The 23,932-nt window shown below is 38.6% G+C and overlaps 2 protein-coding genes across 3 annotated transcripts in view; both read right to left on the bottom strand.

Annotated features, from left to right (window-relative positions):
• Positions 1-37: 37 nt before the first annotated feature.
• Positions 38-5,262, bottom strand: LOC107744814 (sushi domain-containing protein 6-like). Its single transcript, XM_016558638.1, has 6 exons — positions 5,090-5,262; positions 3,267-3,373; positions 2,470-2,667; positions 1,802-1,943; positions 674-1,057; positions 38-559 (listed from the first exon to the last, which is right to left on the bottom strand). Exons 2-5 carry the CDS (start codon positions 3,358-3,360, stop codon positions 730-732), a joined length of 762 nt encoding a protein of 253 aa, XP_016414124.1. The 5' UTR covers positions 3,361-3,373; positions 5,090-5,262; the 3' UTR covers positions 38-559; positions 674-729.
• A 2,876-nt stretch (positions 5,263-8,138) lies between these two features.
• The window catches only part of LOC107744790 (serine/threonine-protein kinase PAK 4-like), an 18,326-nt gene continuing 2,532 nt past the window's right edge, over positions 8,139-23,932 (bottom strand). The window contains exons 2-10 of one of the 2 annotated variants that reach the window (XM_016558609.1): positions 16,814-17,035; positions 16,397-16,611; positions 15,860-16,304; positions 14,437-14,892; positions 14,026-14,159; positions 12,035-12,161; positions 10,444-10,569; positions 9,824-9,958; positions 8,139-9,701 (exon numbers count right to left, since the gene is read on the bottom strand). In XM_016558609.1, the coding sequence (XP_016414095.1) occupies positions 9,546-9,701; positions 9,824-9,958; positions 10,444-10,569; positions 12,035-12,161; positions 14,026-14,159; positions 14,437-14,892; positions 15,860-16,304; positions 16,397-16,611; positions 16,814-17,014 (1,995 nt within the window). In that variant the 5' untranslated portion in view covers positions 17,015-17,035 and the 3' untranslated portion in view covers positions 8,139-9,545. Of the gene's footprint in view, positions 9,702-9,823; positions 9,959-10,443; positions 10,570-12,034; positions 12,162-14,025; positions 14,160-14,436; positions 14,893-15,859; positions 16,305-16,396; positions 16,612-16,749; positions 17,036-23,932 lie in introns of those variants that run through there. The other variant, XM_016558610.1, reaches the window with a different exon arrangement.

Genomic DNA, 23,932 nt, shown 5'->3' with positions numbered 1-23,932 from the left:
AGTGTATTATTACTTTTACAAACACTAATTGTGCAGAATTATGTACAAGATGTAATGATGTAAATGTTACATATCATAAAATGCCAAACAAAAAACAAATACAACATATTTGTTCAAACATTCAGTGTCCATTCAGCAAGCATACTTCAAATCTGTTCCCCTGTTCTATATGTTAATGCAATATAACAATAGATCTGTTCAGTTGGAAGGAATTAAAATTAAATAAAATATACTACATCCATCGGTCAATAGGCACAATCTCAATCTGCTGCTTACATTCAGTCAATCTAAATGCTCTGAGAAACACTGAATGAGGTGAAATCATTATTTCCATGCTAATCTTAAATCATAACCCTGAAACTGTAACTACACAGCATATCATTCTTACGGAAATGGCTGCTATACCTAGGCTACATCATTAAATAAAAGTCATTCATCAATCATAAAAGTCCCCTTAAAACACCTTGTTTCCCCTCACGGAGGGTAGCCACATCTCCAGCTGGTCACTGAAAACATTAACATAATCAATATTGCAGCACGTTACCTAGGAAAACCAAACATATCTGACCAATAAGGTCATTGCGAAACATCTACACCAGTTTTTCACTGGTATTTGAAGCCAAAAAAGGATGAATTCACAAGCAAAGGCAGAAGGAAAAGTCACAAGGACTCCTGTGCAAGGAAACGAACAATCAAAAGGCTAAGGGTGAGTTCATTAAAGTCCAGTAATTAGTTGTTTTTATCAACAGAAAGTGCGCTTTGCAAAGCCCGTTCGTCCCTGTCGTTCTCAGTGTCTCTGGATCGTGATTGGACCTCTTCGTAAGGAGGCAGTGGAGTATCTGTGCTATGATTGGCTGTGTCAGTGCAACGATTGGAATCGGGGCGAATGAGCGAAGTCAGCGGACTGTGTTCTGATGCGTCCTGGGTCAGCAGGAGCTGAGTGGGTCCACGGAACGACGGGAGTCGCTGGCCCCAACTGCTGTAGATTGCCTCCTCGTACGTGGGAAGAGATACAGGTAAGCCATCGACAACAAGGTCCAACTGATCCGAGGAACGCCTGATGAAAAAGACACAACAGTTAATGTGATGTTGATATGTATTGTTCAAACGTTTGGGGCTGGTTTTGTAAGAAGTATGTTTTTGAAAGAATTCACTTGTGCTCATCAAGGCTGCATTTCTTTAATCAAAAAAACAGTGAAAACAGCAATATTGTGAAATATTATTGCAATTTAAAAATACATTTTTCTATTAAATATATTTCTGAATGTAATTTATTAGCTGAATTTTTAGCAGCCTTTACTCCAGTCTTCTATGGAAGATTATTTCTGCCACGGAATAACAATTCTTTAAATTGCACATTTTTAGCTTTTCACAATTTTAACTTTAACAATTCTGAATTTTTTCTTGCAATTCTGAGTTTATATCTCATTAATTCTGAGAGAAAAAAGGCAGAATTGCCAGATATAAACTCACAATTCTAAGAAAATTCTTAATTGTGAGATAGAAATTTGTAAATGCAAGGGGAAAAGTCAAGCTTGTTTATGCCATGGAATAAAAAAAAAGGGTAATTGGTAATTACCAATTAATAATTTTCTTGCAATCACGAGTTTATATCTCACAATTATGAGTTTATACCTTGTCTTTACTGTCACTTTTGATCAATTTAATGCATCCTTGCAGGAATAAAAGTATTGATTTCTTAAAAAACAAAAATCTTACTGACCCCAGACTTTTGAAAGGTTGTGTGTCATGTGCATTTCATTGCATTTTTTTGGACGATAAAACAAGTGAAATGACATACCGTTGCGTGCGACAGGAGAATAGACGGGATTTGATGACCAAACAGGCCGTTGTGGTGAGAAGGAAGATGGACACTCCAATAGCAGTCGTAGCCACACTTGGGATAGAGTTGACTATTTTTTCTGGTTGTTCAGGATGACCCTCTGTTTAAAAGAAAACACACAAACCATTTCAAGACAATTGCAAAGAGCTTGAAAACAAACTGATGTACAAATCAAGGCCGGATGCCAGGCAAGTTTCTGGAAGTGGTTGAGTGAGGATAACATCCTTTGATTCAGATTCTATGATGCGAATGTTTCCGAAGGCTTTATGTGCATCACAGAAAAAAATAATACTGGTTAGTTTGGTGTCTTTGCTAACTTCCTGCTCAAGCTGTTGGTTTCCTCTCGTGACATGTTTCAGCTCAGACAAGGAAGTGAGTGGCTGAATGAAGCATCATGGTTTTTTCCCTGGGGCTTATTTGGGTCATTTATTAATGGTTCTGCTTTTGTAATGCCTTCCTCCAGCACATTTTCTTCATTCAGAATACAGATCTAATGGACAACTGATGCAAGATGGAAAATCTGCATACACTGCTTCCAGTCTCTTGCTTCAAAAGACGGTAAATGGCTGAATTGCAGTGGTTGCGTCAAGTTTTCAAGTGCATAAACATTTCTTCTTTTCTCTTACCTGGTTGGGGCATGCAGACGGGCACTTTGGGATGCCATTTCCCATGCTCACACTTTGACCTATGGTGGCTTTTGGGTAGAGTGTAGCCAGGCTCGCAGAAAAAGCGAATGATGCTCTTTTGAGGGAAACCGCGACAGGGAGAGGGTTCACAGCGGAAACCTCCATGTTCTGGTACAATCGGATGGGAGCAATTCTTGCCTTGAAATAAGAAAGATAAATTAGAAATGACCCTGATAAGGTAAAATTGAGCCCCTACATGTACTCATTGTATTCATGTTGCACTACACGACTTTTGGTGGCAGACATTCTGCAAATTAAGTAGTGGAGCAATTTTGTTAAAATATTTGTCTAATGAACATTTTTTTTACAAACTAATTACACAATAAAACAATTATTATATATTACATGATATTAATTGTTATAATAATAATTATGAATAGATATAATAATATTAGTATGACTATTAATAATTAATAAAAATTCATATGATTTTCTTTTCAATAATTTCATTTATTTACTGATTTATTTCTTCATTATGATCAAGAAAGTTGTATCACCCTGACATTTTGACCCCCCAAAAATAACCAAATTAATTTTAATTCAGAAATGAAAAACATGCTCACCGTAAGAGTGTTATTTTTGAATAGATTAATAGATTGAACAAGACTGATTGGCCCACAAGTGCCTATACAAAGTTTCATAAGTGATTATTGCAAAACTGATAATTTGACAGTCTTTACTAGTGGCTGGTAATCTGGAAGAGGAAGATGTGGGTTGCTGAAAGGAAATCTTCATACCTGTGGTGAAGTCTGGCAGAGCAGCCAGCAAGAGAACCCCGCAGCTCAGGGCAGTACGCACACATGGCCAGAGAGACAATCGCTGTGCAGACATCAAAACACCTGTCCTGCTGACACAACGCACAAACACAAAGACAGAGCTCAGGAAGCTGCAGCTATTCACGTATCAGCAGTTTCCATTACTGAACAGATGCACAGGTCTGAGTCTTGCATCTACTGCATTGCAAGCATCATTCAGAGATGCATTTTTAAGTGCATTACATGTGTGACTAACAGGGTGTTTTAAACCATTAACCACATGTTGGTGTGGTCGCACACAAAGAGAAGGGATGCATCTACAGCTGGCTTTGCTACAGCTGGCACACACCACACCCAGCCTGTGACCCAAGAATAGCACAACCTGCACAACCCAGAGTGCAATTTCCCAAACCAAAAGAGGCGTTAAATGTCAGGGTGTCAGTCGATAGTGGTCTAAAAATGACTGGCAGTTTTGCCACAAAGTGGAGCAAGATGCACACAAAACAACTCCAGAAGCATGAACACTGAACGCTTGCTTTGATTTCTGCAAAGGTATAGTCATCTGTGTAACATGCGGGATTGTCCCTTCTTGGCAGCCTGACATTTTCACTCATAAGCTTGGTACAAAACAGACCACAACGTGGGCGGCTTGCCACCACCTCCTTTACTAAATACATTATTAAACTGTGGAAGACTGATGTGAGTGTCAGCAGTAAGTGCATTTTGCACAATGATTATGTGAACTACATACTGCAAGTTGTATTGTGCATTATATATACTGTGCATAGGGAGAATATTGTGTAGGTATATTATGTTCTGCTGTCATGACTGCAGTCCTATGGACCACAAACTAGAACAATAATCAGTTTGATCGATTCTCAGATCATCAGTATTGGAGCAATCAATAAATGCAATAAATGCAAAGCAACTAAATAAATGAAATGCAAAGAAAAAATAAAGCTAAATTTAGATTTGCAGAAAAAATAATGGCATGAATGCCATTTATTTATTTGTATATATTATTTATTTATTTATAATGCAGTTTGTACTGTGTCAATATAATTTTAATTAATTAATTTATTTTACTTATTCTGATGTTAAAATCAGAAATAAAACAATTTTTAAAAGCCTCTGTATATGGCATATTGGTTATGGAACAAAAAAAAAATCATTATCAGTCACAAAAATATCAATTAATCTCTACACGATTTTCACTACACCATTATATTTGTGTATATAATGTAGTGACAAAATTATTTTGATCTGCAAAAAGTCACAAATTGGGGTAAAATAATTTTCACTCAGAAATTGCTAGTAAATTTTACAAACAAATAACAAATTGTATTAAACATGACATTTTTAAGTAGAAAAACTGAAATGGTATTTTCTTTAAAAAAATAATCTGTTTACATTTTGGAAAATATTTTTAAAGTGTACACAGTAGTGACAGTAGAGTAAAGCAAAGAATGGAGTTGAAATGTGAAATTGCTGTGCTATATTAAAACGCATTTTTCTTTTAACTGGCATTTAAACAGCTAGTTATGGGTATGACGGGAAACATCACTGACACATACGATAAAAGAGAACTGATCTTTGAGTCTTCTGCTCTGCTAACCAAGCCATTCATCTACAATGCTGATTCTGTTCGTCACTGCTGTTCACTATAACACTGTACAAAACCCATGTGTGATTCAATAGCACTATTCACACGCTCACTGTAGATTTGAGAAAAGGAAGACAGGTGCACAAAAGCTCTATTGTTGCATCGTATTGTATGTTAAAGTCTGATCCAAAACGAAACTCACCTGGCAATGCAGCTCGCGGTGATGTGAGGTTATAAAATCGATCTAGTCCAGTCGTTTTCATTCACGAGGGAGCCGTCAAAGATTTCAGATGACTTAGCACACAACCTGTGACCCCCGGCTGAATGGGACACGATTCAACAAGTGCATCTATTCCAGAGCAGCTGTCAGATGACTCACCGCACAGCTGAGTTATCATGCGCAGCTCGAGCTCTGATTGGTCGCCGGCCTGCGCGATCACGACAGTCCCGCCCACAGCGACGAGAACGGACCGCCCACATTGGTCATCATATTCTGGAAACCGAAAGCAATTTGTGGAAAAGCAGTACTGTGGTTTTATTATTTATACAAATATTTTTACGACCACACCTAAAGCGCACCCGCTTCCCCATTTGGCTTAAAATCTGAGGAAAAGGCAGAAAACAGAAACAAAACAGAAGTGATAAAATACAGGGTGGATGCATCGCCTGTGAGCGAAAGAGCGAAAATATGCACCGACGGTGGCTGTCTCTCAAAAGCTTAAGAGCAGCCTAACTAGACTGCATTTCTGGGCATCATAGAGGCGCATTTAAACATATCTAATGTTGTAAAGCAGGGGTGTTCAGCCTTATCTCTCTCTCTAGCTATTCTATATTGATATTTTATTTGTTAAATTACAATAGATTTCTAATTTAATAAAATATGAACAAGCAGCTTCTGCTTGTAGTTTTTAAATTATAAAATATTATGAAATTATTAAACATTATTTATAATTTAATAAAATGCATCGGAGTTCACCGAAAGTACTTTCCCAGTTCACACCATCTAGATAATTATCACATATCACCAAGAAAAATTATGACACATCCTGTGCTAGTATGAAACCGTTCTGTTCATCATCCTTCTGTTCATCTCAAGAACAAAATCATACTACCACATCTGGCTTAAAGAGTGAAATGAAGGAGCCGAAAGATCATGTTTAAAAACTGTATTTAAAAAAAAAAAAAGTTAATTTTACCACCAGTAAAAATTCACATATTATAGAGGGAACTCTGACATCAGTTGTCCACCAAAATGACAACACTTTGAAATAAAAGGAAAAAACAAAACAGAACTAGTATGAACAAGTATGAACCATTTTACACTTCACAAAAAAAACAGGCCTGTCAGTAGCAGTTTCAAATAGATGTTGAAGATGATTAGTCCAAAGCGAGTCTGTCAGACATGGGGGAACATCAGGATGATGTCAGAATGCCAGCGGCGAGCACAAAGTTCATGCTTCTATTCCACCTTTAAAACAAGTTTCTTTAAAACGATCTAAATGATGAAAAAGGAAATTATGATGACAAATTAAAAAAATGCCGAAAGATCATGTTTAAAAACTGTATTTAAAAAAAAAAAAAGTTAATTTTACCACCAGTAAAAATTCACATATTATAGAGGGAACTCTGACATCAGTTGTCCACCAAAATGACAACACTTTGAAATAAAAGGAAAAAACAAAACAGAACTAGTATGAACAAGTATGAACCATTTTACACTTCACAAAAAAAACAGGCCTGTCAGTAGCAGTTTCAAATAGATGTTGAAGATGATTAGTCCAAAGCGAGTCTGTCAGACATGGGGGAACATCAGGATGATGTCAGAATGCCAGCGGCGAGCACAAAGTTCATGCTTCTATTCCACCTTTAAAACAAGTTTCTTTAAAACTATCTAAATAATGAAAAGGAAATTATGATGACAAATTAAAAAAATACAGTGCAAGATTATTTAGAAACCTATCAGGCTTATAATAAGTCAACAGCAGAATGAGCGATCCGTTAGTTTTAATGCAGTGACAATCTAAGACTGAGACTCACTAAGTGAGAAAAAAAAATGAAAGCCATATTATAATACAATGTACCCTTCCAGTGAGCATTTGCAGTACTGATCGTGAGCACAGTGGAACAAAATCGGAAATGTTAAAGAAAAATCCAGATCATTCCCTTACCACATAAGAGATCATTCTCTGATCAGCCCTGGGAATGTAATTCAGAAAATAGAGAAGTCATTTCACTGGATCAGTCTTTTGAGAAAGTCATGCATTATGCCATTTTGCTCACTGTACAACAATATCCATTCACACATCCAATCACATAAGGCTTGTGGTCATAGGAGGTATCCTCTTTCTAAACAGTCAAGTCATTAAACATTTGCAGACGTATCAAAAGAAAAAGAAAAGAAGTGTGGCTGGTCACAAATCAAGTAGCATACTGTGGAACATCCATTGCCTAAACAGAATGTGTTCATTTTCAGTTCTGCATTAAAGATGCATTAAGGCGGTTTTTCTTTGTTTGTAGGATTGCTAACCTGTTGCTTCAGTGCACTGAGGATCTTAAACAACTATCTACAATCCCTACAATATTTCACAGATAAACGTGAGCCTATAAACGCTATTCTCTCAATTTCATTATTTATTCATCTCTGAATATACATTTAAATGCATGTACATACTTTGCTCCAATGCCTGATTGTCATCGTTTCGTTATGTTTCACCTCCTGAAAAAGTAACGCAATTCCAGTTTGTAAAGAAATGCCATTAAAAACTTTTACTGGTGGGAAAAAACAAACATTCTAGTAGTGTTTTTATATTTATTACGTCGGTCAATAACTGTCATTAATTTTCTCATACCTTCACATCTACAATTAGAGTTAGGGTTGCTGTGTTACAGTTTAGGCCCTCGGCAAAAGAAACAATTTTTAGAAAAACTCAAAATATATAGTCTAGGATTAATCTCTACAGTTCTTCCTCAATTTGTGAATTACTGAATGTAAATGCGACCTCGATCTTCTCACAAACGTGCATCCACATATTCTCAAATGATTAGCTAGTATTCATGTGGAGTCACTACAACAAATCTGAATAATTTTTAAACAGCCTTCAATGTTTTTTTTTTCTTTCCATCGTTCCCATCCACTTTGGTCCTGGATCTTTGTGACTGAAGATAGATACAGGATAGTTCACCCAAAAAAGAAAATTGTCATCATTTACTCACCCTCATACCGTGTCAAACCTATATGACTTTCTTCTGTGAAACATAAGATGTCAACTTAGTGATTTGTTTTTTTGATGGAGTCAAAAAAAAAAAAACGCTGAAGAAAGGAAGTTATACAGGTCATGAGGGTGAATAAATGACAACATTTTCGTATAAAGATGAACAATTCCTTTGAAGTGATGTGGTGTAGTGTACTTGGACTAATTAGTATTATAAACATTCACAATTTCAAACTGCCTTTGGTTGTTCCACTACTCTTCTCTTAATCCTCGAACGTGTCATGGTGCTCTTATAACAAAACGCCGTAGTGTAAATGGCCAATTACACGAGTACAAACGCATTTTAGTGTGTGGGATCTATACCTATATGGTCCACTTCCATTGAACGAGCTCTCATAAAATAGAGCATATGTAAAGCTCAGCTATACATTTGTATAGTTCAACATCTCTCCGACAAAACCATCCACAATGAATCCTTCAGAGAAAGGCCACGATACTTCAAAGATGTAAGCTACTTAGCTGGAGGATTTGGGCGCACATGAAAGGAACACACTGCCCTACATAGAAAACAACTCAATCTCCTCAGCTAATGTGGCGCGGTGCCATGGTGAAAGTTTTGGAAGAGAAAAAAAACCCTACACCCAACCCTTCCCCCCTTTATTACATAAAGTGGAACAATGAATCAAAGGAGGAAGTTTCACATTGGAGTGCAGCGCAATCTCAGAACCGTGTTTAAAACATCACACTGTCACTCAAAACACAATATAAAAACAAAACCAATATAACTCTGTTCATTAAATCAAAATTAAAAATGGTCTGGAAAAAAAAAAAAACACCTCCAGTGTTTACCATTGCTTAGTGTTGTAACAGGAGCCGAAAGTTTCATATTTTCTTTTTTAAAAGGTTTTCTTCAGTAGTTGTTAAAAATGGACTGAGTAGTGTGGTCATGGTGCAAAAGAAGAAGTGCATGGGGAAAAAAAAAAAGCTTGTTTGGAACAAATCCATCAAATTGTTGCTTTGCATTGAGGGCAGATTAGAATCTCCAAGTGGTTCATTTTCATAATGTCTAAACCTCCTTAATTTGGTTCACCAAAAGCACAGTCTTAGAGGTCAAGCATAAAACCACTGAGAGAACACATGTTCTCGTGTTTCTGAATTAGTCGGAAAGGGAAACCTCTTCCAGCAGAACACTGTGAAGGATCTAATCATGTCTATTTCATGTCACCAAATGTGGTGTATTTTATAGTGTAATAAAAACAGTGGTAAAAATACCTGGCTAAAAAAACCTCTTAATGTCCGTAGCATCAGTGGTCTTTTCTCCTAAAAGTCTTGACCTGTACAATAATTTCAGATGTTTAAGCTGTGCAGAGAACAGACTCCATCTTTGCATCTGGGTTTTTGCTTTGAACTCAGAGGGTCTGACAGATTCCACCCAGATTTCTCTTCTCATCTCATGCGGTTTTGTCTCATGAGGGGAACAATGGAAGAGGGAGGGCCCGCTTTACCCAGGAAGGCATGCTTTAGCAGCTCTTGAGCTGTGGCCCTCTGGGCAGGATCTCGCACAAGCATCCGGTCCAAGAATCCCTTGAGAAGTGGCGAAACCTATGGATACAGAACAACATTGTAAGCTGCAGTGCCAAACATGCTTAATCTGGTCAGTAGACACTGGTTTAAACATTAATATGTATTTGCCCAGATGGTTAAGCAAGAGGACATGGGTTTACTTTGTGGAGGTTTTTGAGCTTGGGTGGCAAATTATCTCGTATCATCTTCATGGCCTTGAGCGGAGGCTCATTGAAGTATGGCGGCTCTCCATCCACCATTTCAATGACCATAATGCCAAGTGACCAAATATCCACCTGTAGAAACAGTTTTAATTGTGTGAGTTGCAGTGCTGTCAGCAGTAATGCAACACAGAGTCCTGCACGGGTCCTGTTTGGTAAACCCCCACCCGCAGTACTTAACAGAACGCCTGACCCATTATTTGACAGCAGCACTAATATTATTCCGTACCCGACCCGTTTGACATTAAGACCGCACCCGCATTAAATCTACTAAATCAGGTAAGCTAAAATAATTTTTCAGTATTCATAAGCTCAACAGAAACATGTGTGAATAGAACGCATTGTAAATAAAACCATTTTTACTGTCTTCAGAATACAGAGAATGAACACAAATAAGCACGGGATTGTTTGAAAGTAATCAGAGGTATCGAATGCAGTCATGTAATAGTCTTGGCTATTGTAAATAATACTCCACCCATTACATCAGATATTAGCGGGTCACCCGTGCCTGCGTGTAGGACTCTGATGCAACATATGTAGTAAAGGGGGATGTGACTTGCCTCTGGTCCATATGGGAGTCTTGAGATGAGCTCTGGGGCCATCCAATAGGGTGTTCCTACAAGAGACTTCCTGCGCTGCACCTCTTTAGAGACCTGGGCACAAAAGCCAAAGTCGGACAGCTTCACCTGCAAATGACAACAAAGATAACACCAAAAGAAAGAGAAAAGTTATATTAGTTGCCAAAACAAATCAAGACTTTTATTTAGCCTTCTTTTTTCATAGGTTGGGATTGCATTATTATGCATCCACCGGTCATTATTCCTCTTAAGTGTAATAATAAACTGCTGGGGTTTTTCTACACTGGTTAGATTAATATTAACAACAAAAGAGACAATGGCAGGTCTGTTAAGTTGCATTTTAAGACAAGCCATTAATAATTCACTAAGATGACATTTTAATTGAGAAAAGCATGCAATCGTTCTCATGCACAGCAAGATCACTGGTAGTGCAAGTGCTCTCTGCAGATCACGTGCACAAGTACACATGCGACGCGACTTTGAAAGCAGCCATCAGATCATTATTAAACGGAGTCAGAACTTTTCATTTTAATTTCACTATAATTTTGGTATCAAAGAACCATTTGACATCCTTAAAGCAGATAGAAATATTAAAACATTAAATATTAAAACACATTTATAAATGTGTGAATAATCATCTGCTGGTTAATATTTTAATTCTCTTCATGTGCTCTAAAACATTCACTGTTACATGAAATTATACTGCAAAAGAACATGTGAAAGTGAAAACAGGCCTGTTTGAATCACAAATAATTGGTTAATTAGCTTCAAAGCAGCTTGTCGAATTTTCACTGAAAGCTTGTGCAATACTTTGACTACGCAAGAAATTATGCGCCTCTGGGATATTGCATGAGAAGTAGTGTCAGAAACATGCAAGAGGAAATGAAACATGTAAGGTCAAACACACACGCACAGACAATCAGCCCCTGCCGAGAAACAGCTGAGGGTGGCTGAAAGAACTTCCGCCTATTTCAACCACACACACGATGAAGTACAGTCCTCTTCTAACAAACCAATGCCTATTTCAGCACCATCAAAAAAAAAGAAAAAAAAAGATATGGGTTTGGTATCATGGCAGGAAATTACAAGGTTATATTTCTGTAAATGCATTGTGAAGCATTTGGCTACAAAAAAAAAAAAACCCACCACTAATATGTATTACGAACGATAGTTTCTTTTTTAAACCGGGGTATACCAGGTTTGAGTTCTCTTAAGTGAAGTATTCAAGTAAATTATTATGTTCTTGAGATTTCAGCACTTGGTCAACAATTTAATTCTGCTTTAATACACTGCTGACTTGATGACACATTTAGATCATCTTCTCACACGAGTGGACATGCTGGTCTGAGAACACAAAAGAACAGGGCTGTCAAAAACCTGTTTAAACATCAACACTGAGGTTCTCAGAAAACAACAACACAATGGCAGCAAGTAGGGCAGCTTTCTGAGCTCATAACACAAGTCAAAACATGACTTGTAAAGCTTCAGCTCTGCATAGAGTAGGACCAAAGAACTAGTTATCATCTGACGTAATTGAAGTAGATTTTTCCTTTAAGAGCGGTGAGGGACTTACCCTGCCATCATGGGTGAGAAGAATAGAATCACTCTTAATGTCTCTATGAATGACTCCCTGGGAGTGAAGGACCGAGAGAGCTTTCAGAACAGACAGACAAACGGTGGCAATCTGCTCCTCATTCATCCTGAAAAAAAGACAAATAGAATAAAGGAAATGTTAAACATTGAATGAAATCTTTATAGGCTGATAAAATGATCATACAGACTGAATGACATACCAAACTGGACTGCTGTGATATCCTGCCACCTAGTGGTACTGCACTATTGCTCAGTAACAGGTGAATGGGCTTTAAACATAAATGTATTTCATATTTTTATTACAATATGTATATTTTAATATTTTTATTAGTAAATGCATTTTTTTTCTGTCACAAAGACAACAGAATTATTTAATTCCTAGTAGTGCTGTGAATTAATCGCACATTTTGTTTGAATTTATTCGCGATTAATCCCACCTAACATTTAAGTTTTTTAATATATTTTTATATTGCAATAATTTCACATTCAATCTTCAAATTAATGCAGAAACAATATAAAGACAGTATATTTTTAATATTTGTTTAATGGCATCTTTGTTATGACTGAAGGCGAGTATTACTGATACCTATACTACTGATGTCTCTAGAAAGCAGTTTTTTCCCCCTAATATTTAACCATTGACTAGCCATTCAACATTACAGTATAATTAAGAGCTATCAATTTTAACATCTATTACACTTTAAAAAATAACTTTTAATTTAAGTGAACTTAAAACAATCTTCACATAAACCCATTATAATAAACATCATAGTCACTTGTGCCCTTCAGCAAGTAGGAAATTAAATATACAGAAATTGAACAAGTTATCAAACACTAAATTCTAAATTAAATAGATGAATCCTTAAAGCTACAAGTTATTGATTTCCTCTTTTTTTCCTTGATTAACAGACATCACAGCAGCTGGGTTATTAGATTTTTTTGTCTGCGGTTACTTTAAGAGCTGCTGCTGCTGAACATGATGCAGATCTGACATGTATTGTATTTTCTCAAAACTCTTTATCTTTTCTGACCCACTTCAGGTCTTAAAGTCTCTACTAATGAGCTGACGAGTTGAATCGGGTGTGTTAGATGAGGGAGACAGTTCTGGGCTGCTCCAGAACAGTTTTGAAAACCACTGCATTTCATAAAACATGTTCTTAAATGTGACTCATATATAAAAAATACTTACATGCACAATTTTAAGCCAGCTTTAATCACCTTTTTGGTAACTTCATGACTTAACTGACGACATATCTATGACATTGCATGCTCGTAGTTTCTTTCGCGCTTTAATATGAAATGATACAGGCTACAGCCCGCACCGCCGCATTTGTGCGTGCAACGGCTGACAGGACAGGAAATTTTTTTTTTATTAACATATGACCGGACAACATCTCATCTGACTGCAGTTAGCTGTTGTTCTACTGAACAACACCTGTACCTGTGCCATTTCTGTGCTTGACTAGCACCTGGTGCGGAGGCGAAGTTGGAGTGCGCGTCTGAAAAGTCTCCAGTTTCATGTGGTCGTAAAGACATTCTGCATCTAAATAAATGCAATTCTTGTCAAGAAAAAAAGAGATAGAAGCAGCAATTGTGAGTGTGGTGGGCAACCCTAGCTCCACCCCTGTGTTATTTGCGTTAAATATTTTTAACGCGTTAAACTGAAAAAATTAATCACCTGCGTTAAAGCGTTAATTTTGACAGCACTAATTCCTAGAGATGTGTGGACTTATGGTTGATCATATTTTCATTTTAGTGGCTTGTTAGGTGTGCTGGAAAATAAAAAATTTTAATACTTTTTTTTTTTTTAAATGTGGATATAAAAAAAGAAATGTGCAGATAAAAAAAATAGATTTAAAAAAGAAGCAAAAACTAATACAATAAATTATTTTAAAGAGAATCTGAAAGTACATGTGATTAAGAACAAAACTGAAAAAACAATTAGTGATTGGACTTCTAAGAAATACTTGCCTGGTATGTGTGACTATGTCAGTCAAAGCTCCACCCTCAAGGAACTCCATGACAACCCAGAGTTCATCCCCTACTAAGTAACTGTTGTACATCTCCACCACGTTCTCATGGTGATAGTCCCGCATGATCACCACCTTAGAAACAAGAAACAAAGCCAGCAGAAGGTTTCTATTTAAAAATATCATTAAGTGGAAAAGGAATGATTTTGTGGGAGGAAAATCAACCAGCAGTTATAATTTTCACACAATTCCTTCATGCAATCTATAAACAATGTTTCACTGAAGAAGCATTTTTGCTTTTCTGTCGCTGATTGGAATTTCAGCCTTAAGCTCCCATGTGCTACATATCACACACAAACACCTTTCTGAACAACCAATTATAACACTGTAATCTCCTGTGGATTGCACCCACCTCGTTAAACAGCAATTCTCGTCGCTGCTGTTTTCGCAGATCCATCTTCTTTACAGCCACCAGCTTGCCTGTGGTCTTCACTGTAGCAATACAAACAATGCCGGTGGAACCTTCACCGATCTTGATGTAGTGGTCCAGATATGTGCGTGGGTCTCCAGGGTCAACCACCATCTGCAGGGCAGCACGGAACTGCTCGTGGGAGACCCGCTGCGGCTCCCTCTGAGGTGAGCGCGTCTGCTGTGACGGTGCAGCCAGGCCTGACGGTTTTGGTATCGGGGGTATCTGCTGGCTGTTAGGGGGCTCGGGGCCTAAGGCTGGGTGGGAGGCGTGATGCTGGGGCTCTGCTCTGTGCTGCCCCTGAGAACCACTTTTACCGCTGCTGTTTCCACCCCGGACTGCCCCAGTAGAGGGGCCGTTGTGGTGGGAAGGCTCAAGAGATTTTCCTGGTTTTAAATCCTGCAAAAACAAACATAAATAAGAATATATTTTGAATATATTTATAATTAATGAAGACCAGGTATGTGTGCATGTCTGTGTGTGCACGTTTGTGTGATCATGTTTGTTCCACATTGCATTAACAAGAGCAGTTAGCCAAATCCAGAAAAATGAATGGATCTCCATGGGAGATCTCTATAGAAAGCAGACGGCTCCTTATGCTTTCGAATCACTCTTGCAGTAGTTTGATGTCATACACTGATCGGTCTGTGCAGCGCTGCGTCAAGTTGAACACACCTAATGTCACCAAAGAAGTGTGTTTTTGGTTGTGAGGGAAAGATAATCTTGTTCATCTTTCCAAAGAACCCAGCGTGTTAAGGGAACAGTGGATGCAGTTTGTTTCTCCAGGGGCAGCAACTGAGTTGTGCAAGTGTGTTTGTTTCTTCCCGGCATTTTGGTGAAGAATGTTTTATAAACAAATTAAATAAAATTTAAGTTAATAAACTTTTTGTTCCTGTTTTATTTATGTCAATGTCACACCTTGCAGATGATTGCTACGCAAAAGCTTAGTGTGCTTGTGACTCTCCGCCCACAGCACACCTCCAGGAGCTCAACTGTTTTTGGAGAGAAGCGTAAAGCTGTATCAGTCTTTTATAAATCTGATAAAACTAAAGACTCTGAGATATGAAGGATGCAATACTACTCTATAGGTACTCAAGATTAACATGAGATTGGAAAAAACGGAGTGAGTTATGTCCCCTTAAAAAAATCGTATATTTCATATATATTATATATAATGAACAGTGTAATTTTTATACAAATGTACATTTGTTTATAATATAAATCACATTTTATTACATAAAAATACAATAAAATTATTACATAATAAATGTACAACACTTTGCAGCCCAGCCCTATTATACGCATTTAAAAAAAGAAATTCATATTGTAGAAACAAGGTAGTATAATTCGTTTGATTTCTGTGTACCTGAACATTGGGGCTCCTCCCAGAGTCACTTTCGGATCGTGGGTACGTGTTGAAAGGTCGGCTGGTCTGCTGTGCGGTCTTTATCACTCCCTCTGTAACAGGTAGGTTAGGGGTACGAATATTTGGCCCAGATAGTGGTCTCTTCTCACGGGGTGATTGTGGGCCGCTGTCCCTCCCGGTGTAGCTAGATTTGGGCCTCTTATCGTTGGCCCCCTCTCGCCTCACCACCTGATCATGATAATCACGTGGCTCTCTGTCTCTGTCTCTTTCGCGTTCTCTGTGCTGGGGCGGTGCGGCTGGCCCTGCTGACCAGTCAGGCTCTTTGTGTCTGCTGGGCTCCTGACCGCGAGGCTGCTGCTGAGGTCGGCTGTCCTCTCTGGATGACCGGGCTGGGCGCTGAGACTGTCTGGGATCAGCACCTGGGTGCTCCTGACGTGGTTTCTCCCTACATACATAAAAAAGTCTCACTGTCAATATTGCCATTGTAGTCTTTGGAAACCAAAAATTTAGATGGAATAAGAGATGTCATCTGTGCACCTCTCTTTGCTGTCTCCATATCGATCAGGGTGTCTATATTGGGAGTGCTCTCCGTTCTCATGGCCCCCTCCCGATGATCCGGAGTCTCGGCGTGGTTGCGGTGGTGGACTGCCTCTCCGCAGGGAGTTTGAGCGGATCACCGACATGGTCTCAAACTCATCCAAAAGCCACGTGAGAGAGCCATCGTCACCGATCTTACGACCCCGTACAATTGCCTGGGATATGCAAACAAGTAATGAGTTGTTGTTTTTTTTTGTTTTTTTTTATGGAACCACTTCTCAATTCCCAACCCTACTTGTAAACATCAAAAAGAATCTCTCACAGTAAATCTAAAACTTGCTGCTATAACTCACCAACAGTAACATACAAAAACTAAAGACCTAGACCAAACACACATGCCGACTCCCTCCCTCTGACCTTGCGTGGCTCTACAGTAGTGATGACTGTGGCGTCGATGAAAGGTTTGGGCCTCTTGGCCGTGTCCTCAATGAGGCTTTGCCATTGGCGTGGAAGCCCCACAAACTTCTGCTCCTGCTCATCAAAATCAGTGTGGACACGATGCTCAAAGTTGGAGGGGGCTGAGATCTGAATCCGTTGCTTTTTCTTCTTGCTGAACATGGCTGCAGCAAAGCATCAGACCTAGAAACAGGAAAAGACAAATATTATTACTGACTGGAGTAATGGCTGCGGAAAATGCAGCTTTGCCATCACAGGAATAAATTACATTTTACAAACATCATACATTTTAATAGGGGTGCTCCGATTGATCGGCTACCGATTACTATCGACCGATAATCGCTTTGGGATGATTGATCGGTGGTCTCTATAAAGGCCAATCTCAAAAAAACGATCTCAAGCTGATGACGTATTTCGTCATATTTCTTCATTAAATAACTTATAAAGTAGCTCATTTGAAAACTTTCTGCGAGACAATTTCACAAACAGCGTGAGTGAATCACAGCGCGCACTCTCTCTTTCTCAAAATGCACAAATGGCTTCAAATCACATCGCGTCTGCACTATAAGCGAGCTGCATGCTGCACAGTTAACACAGGAATTGTCACTTGCACAATCGAGACAGTGTCGCGTCGTCACTAAAGTTTATAAATTGCATTTCTTTTTAATTCTTGCCAGTGTTTAAACCATTCAGCACTTGCGTGCTCTCCTGGAGACTGAGCGCTCATGCACACTTGCAGCGCACACACATGACACCAGGTTCACATTACTCCATTTGCAGTGTGTATTTTTTCCGCGCTCATGTTAACGGATTAAAGCGTTCACACTGTACACGGTTGCGGTCCGGCAGTGCGTTCCAGTAGCGGTGCGTCTGCAGCAGTGCAGAGATAGTTTCCGCTACAAGCGCTGAATTAAAGTGACAGCACATTGTTTGCGGTAAATATGAACATGGATTGACACGAAAATTTTGTAATTACACCATAAATGCATATTAAAGTCTACTGTGTTTCACAGTCAACATAGGCTTTTTGGCTAGGTTTAAAGGAAAAGAGCACTTTTAGATAAACAAGGCAATAACAGATGGCACTCATGGAGGTAGGAAAACAAAGTTCTTTATGAACCTTAAGATTGCTTGTAAAAGATTTAAATGCAAAAAAAAGGCAGTAGAACTGACTGTTTCTGTCAATGGTAAGTTTTAATTTAGAATGTTTGTGATAATGTAATACCGTGTCTACACTGGACACGAGCGGCGCAACAAAATACTATAGAACTCATTATAATCAGTGATGCTGTCTACACCGGATGCGGCGCGGCGCGACACGACAAATCCCCGACAGAAAACTGCTACTGCGTTCTATTTATGACGTATTGACACAAATTTCAAATGATTTTCAACGGTCGCTTTGTCGCGTCCAGTGTAGACAGACTTTAGCTGTTGCGGCGCGGTGTTTGCCACTTGCTTGAGCAATCTAATATATCAATCTAGAAGTAAATGCAAAAGTAAAAATCATTGAATAATGTGTTTCTTATATTTATTGCGTTTAAACACATCTATGAAAGATTGTATTAGCTACTGCATTGTGTAAAAAAAAAAGAATCACAATGCTGAAAAAGCATTTTCAGTAACAATGTTTGGATTTGAAATCAAAATAATGGATAAATGTTGTGTTTGTAGTAAACAGCCACGGATCAGTTGCAGACTCCTGTGTGAAAGCACAGTGAGCACCTTCTGCTTCTGCACCGCTTACGTACAACACATGGACTGCATGCGCACTGAAAAAAAGAATCACAAGGCTGAAAAAGCATTTTCAGTAACAATGTTTGGATTTGAAATCAAAATAATGGATAAATGTTGTGTTTGTAGTAAACAGCCACGGATCAGTTGCAGACTCCTGTGTGAAAGCACAGTGAGCACCTTCTGCTTCTGCACCGCTTACGTACAACACATGGACTGCATGCGCACTGCAAACGGAGTATGTGTGAACCTGGTGTAAAAGGCCGCCTCACATACAGCTCACAAAATCAGGCTTGCGCTGTGTGCAAGCTATAGTGCAACAATTGCACGATTGTAAACGCAAAAATGCAGTGCATGATCAAACATTTAGGTGAGATAAATATATATTTTTGAAAAATGTCTAAAAAATGCACCCCCCCTCCACCCCTCAAACTAAAAAATCCCCTCTAACAAGAGTCACCTAAGAGGGGAATTCATTTTCAAAAATGAAATTCAGGCCCTAAATAAATGTCTAAAATTCCTGATTGGAGTCTTACTATAAATACTACATGATAAAAAGAAGGCTTTAAAAAGATCGGTATCGGTGATCATATCAGCAGATACTGCTTTCTGTGATCGGCGATCAGCCTAAAAAAATCCTGATCGGAGCACCCCTACATTTTAAAAATGGTAGTGGTAGTGTACATAGAAAGAAATGGGTACTAAAAATCAGTCAAATAAATCAGAGTAGAAGTAACTAATGACACCACTGTTTGAAGTGACATTTTAGATTAATATTAGCATTGAATTACATGATGGTTTCACACCTCACAAGCACAGACAAAGAAACAGCAATTATCAAATTCACATCCAAGTCTTATTGTTGAGTGAAAACTTGAGATCCCAATTAACACATTGTTCATTCACAAAACATGGAAGACAGATAAAGGCAGCTGCTGGATTTTAAATGTCAGCTCTTTCAACTTTCTGTCTCTTTATGCAGTACAAAAAGCTGTCCAGTTTTCCATACTTTCCCTTTTCTCTGCTTTTGCCCTGCCCATTCTCTCCATGGGTATCAGAGACACTCCCAGAAGCCAAATACTGGACTCTGATATGTGTGGGCCGAAACCCCCTCCCACACTTGACAGGTTGAGCCTGGGAAAACTCAGCTGCTTCCTGGGACGATGTAACAGCAAGAGGCATTTTTCAAAAGTGTGGAAGCATTTGAAGTGTAACCTGATCTTTTGTAAAGATGTCAACTTGGGCACAAGGTCACAGCTTCAGGAGTCTTGGAAATGGTGTGAATGTTTTATGAAGTGCTGATTTCCAACACTGAGGGTAATGAAAACATTCAGAGCGAGTGAAGTACTCAAACAAAAGTTGCAGAACTGGAACTGCAAACTAGTTTCCGGAAGCAGATATACATTAACTAGGAGAAAAAAGACTGCACAAGCAGTGCAAAGGAAATACTTACAACACGGTGATGAGCAGTCATAACTCATATTTGACAAGTATTACCACAAAGGACTGTGCTAAAGGAGTGATGTCAAATATGACATTGCTTACTTATACTGTAGCAACTTACTGTGTACCAGTTGTCAAGAGCAACCTGGAGCGGAGGAGCCTTTCAAGGACACGACGATGACAGATCAGTAACTGAACGCTGATAGGGAGGAGCGAACAAAAATTAGCGAGCAAATTCAGACACTGATGTTTGAATATTAAATGACTGATTACTGTGCACCATAGAGTTATTATTAGTAATACCCTTACTTTGTAACATGCATACATTGTCAGCTTTGTGGTTGCATGGGTGGTATCACAAAATGTTAATTCTTCGTTCTGGCTGTTGTTTAAAATATGCATTCATAATGTTTTAAAAACCATTAATCAGAGAATTGCAACTACAAAAAAAACATTAGTATTGTGAAATAGTTTTTACAATTTAAAATAAAAATTTTCTGTATGAATATATTCCTGTGATGGCAAAACTAAATTTTCAAAAGACATTACTCCTGTCCACAGTCTCACATGATGCTAAAATGACAATAAAATATAATTTATCTCTATCCATTTAATTTAACTTTCTGCACTTAAAGATATTTGGCATTATGCCGAGCTGGCAAAATATAAATGGTCAACACTCAATAAGGAAAAAGGAAGTGATTTCAAACACAGCTTAATTTTGCATGGTAGACAGGAAGAGTAAAACTTAGGCTTAACCTGTGAGATTGTTTATTTGGAACAGGTGAGGATGAACCATGAGTGACAGGAACAGGTGCTCTAGCAGAGATCTACAGCTATACAGCTGCTTTACACACATACAGAAAGACAAATGCAATTCTTTATTTGTAAGTCTCTGTCTTCTCATACAATCAGTGTAAATGAATCACCTTCCCATGAACACTTCCTGTTCTATGACCATCGGTGGCGTCAGCCCACAAAAGGTTTGAAATGTTCACAAAAGAGTGCTAAAAAAAACGAATCAATCAGGCTTTGTGTATGACATTAAGAAGTGTAAAGCAGTTGAACTCGAACAGTGAAACACTTCCTGGTTGAGTCTGGCATTCTAGCCACATACCATTATGCACTGGTGAACAGTGAGAAAGACGTCTCTGTGGTCAACGCTGCTGAGATGGGCCCTGGCCAGGAAGACGGTCTCTGCGGATTGACTTTTAATAAGCAGAAATACTGACTTCTCAAAACAGCCTAAAGACTTTGGGGAACAATTCAAGTAGATTGATATTTTTTGTAAATGTTTGTACTTGTAGGATAAAGCTAGCTTAGCAGAAACAGGCATGCAGTGTTTGTTTTTTACAAGCCCAGTAGAGAGCACTGCAAATACAGCTTGACCTTGGAACTAGTAACTCTGTCATTAGAGGTCTTCTTATCAGACCAACCCAGTGTTTACAGAGCCTGCCGTTTCTGTCCACTGAAATGCTGTGATTAAAACAAGGAGAAAATTAATGCAACTTTGCTTCTTTCCGACAAAGTTTCCCCAATAAAATTAAGATTTGTCTCTGAACAAAGTCAATCAAATTTTGCAACCACATAATAGTGGTCTCAATAGGGATGCTCCGATCAGGATTTTTGCCGCACGCATCTTTCACGCAGCATACAGCGCTGTTGTGCATTTTGACCAGTTGATGGGAAAAGCATTCTTAAAATGCATTCAAAATTCAGAATAATTTGTAATATATAATTATTCACGGTATTTAGAAGTGCCCACGATAACAATATTGTGCATATTCATTACCGAATACCGGCACAAGTCTACAGAGTACCGATTTCTTGTCATGGTGATCGGCCCATACTGATGCTGATTCTGATGCGCTAAGCTTTATATAGACGGTTTCATCGGGCGCACGCGCCTTGCCCAGCCCGAAGCTAACTTCCGGTCAGTGTTTGTTTATCAGTCTGGCAATGTCACCGGCTACAAACGCAGTTAAAGTTAAGGTGATGAGTAGACTGAAGTTGGGCTCAGGTGGTTGTTACTGCACGTTTAAAAATCAAAACGAGGCGCGGGTGTTTTTATATCACTGTATTTCTGAAGGAAGACTATCTTTAGAAAATTTTCGATGTCATTTTCATTTCATCTTTCATGTTATATGCCTGATAAAGCAGAGTTTGTGAGCTCAGCGCTGCTTTGTATACAGCCGTTACCGGGGAAACCTCTGTTTCTCCCGCTTTAAAATGCATTCTTATTATTTGCGGGTTTGTCGCGGGTAGGGATGTAATTATTGAACGCGAGCCGGTTGAAAATCGATTCAAATATGTGACGATTCAAATCGGTTGAGATGCTAAACAAATCGCGAGTGTTCGTTCGCCTGATCGGGAAGTGGCAGACAGAAACGGTGACATTCCAGATAAAGTTTGAAAGGAGTAAAGCCTGTGTTAATGCTATCGAGTAGGCTAATATGGCCAAAGATGATATTTTGTTTTATAAATAAACGTTCATTTAAAAGCAGCCCACGATCAGCGATACGGCTCAGACGATGTTTTGTTCCGTCCTCCATGCTGTGCCAACTCACAAAATAGAGAAACATGCCGCAGCTGCATAAACACAAGCACTGACTAGAGCGGCTGCGATCAGCTCCGGTTCCCGTGGAGACGTAACGCGCCGCAGACTTGAGCTCTAACGTCACTGAATCTGCTGTTAAAAATTAACCATCCATTCATCATCTTGCAAAACATACACGACAAATAGCGAATTTTTCATTGTTTCTCGAAACGTCATAGCATTTCCACACCGGCGATGACATGACTGTGGCGTCAAATCATTTATGTCCCCACGCATCATGTACGTGGTCAGGCGTTGACGTCATCAAATTACGATCGGTTCGTGAGATCGGACAAATAGTGAGTACCGATCGAGTCATGAAATGTGATTATCGGCAGATACCGATTTCTGGCCGATCGATCGGAGCATCCCTAGGTCTCAGAGAAGGTAACAGTTCTCACTTTGAATAGACATGGCTCTTTTTATGTTTCAGCCCATTCATCAGAAACAACAGTCTTCTTTTTAATATTCCAGGTAATGCATACATAATGCAACAAAAAACAACAGCACTTTTCTTGTTGGCCAACAACCATTATTTGTTATTCACTCATTGTGCAACAATAAAAGCAGCAGCCTATCTCCAATGTGACAACATCCCACAATGCTTTGCATGTGCTAGATACACAAAGTCTTTATGTGCACTTGACTGCAGGTCCAAGTTTGATAGAGGGCTTTTTGATGGAATGGATTACACATCACCTCACCAAAGACAACAGTACAGTGTTTAGTACAGGGACTCACCAAACACACAGGCAAGTTTAACAGTGGCATCACTTTGCAGGCAGCTGATGGGCAATTAGGTAATGCACTACTGAACAACTTGCATTGAGGCTTCAACAATAAACGACAGTCTCAGTTACAGTATCCTTGATCATCTTGTCCCTGGTTTACAAACAAAGAAGCACTAAACACATCAAAAACACTAGTTTTAAAACATTAGAAAATATTGTTGCTTTCCTACAAGTGCAAAACTGACCCCTTATCACAACAACACACTGTCTTATGAAACAACAGCTAAACAAAGCATCAGCATAAAAGCTCAAACAAAGTGAGAAAAGCTTTAGGAACTGATGTGTTTTATTAGTTGCTTCCTGATACTTTAATGACAATTTTTTTAGTGATATTTTTTAAGAAAAAAATTAATACTTTCATCCTTGGTGTGCATAAACATTTTTTCCCAAAAAATAAAAAAATAAAAAAAATAAAATAAGACAAAAATATTGTAATACTGAAATAGCATAAATAGAAAAAAAAATCTGCATATGGTTTATTGAAAAGTAATCCGTATTTGTTGGGGGGTGGGGGGG

Source organism: Sinocyclocheilus rhinocerous, unplaced genomic scaffold (assembly GCF_001515625.1).
Source record: "Sinocyclocheilus rhinocerous isolate Xijiao unplaced genomic scaffold, SAMN03320098_v1.1 scaffold738, whole genome shotgun sequence".
NCBI classification, from domain to species: domain Eukaryota; kingdom Metazoa; phylum Chordata; class Actinopteri; order Cypriniformes; family Cyprinidae; genus Sinocyclocheilus; species Sinocyclocheilus rhinocerous.
This window is presented reverse-complemented; position numbering and strand designations above follow the sequence as displayed.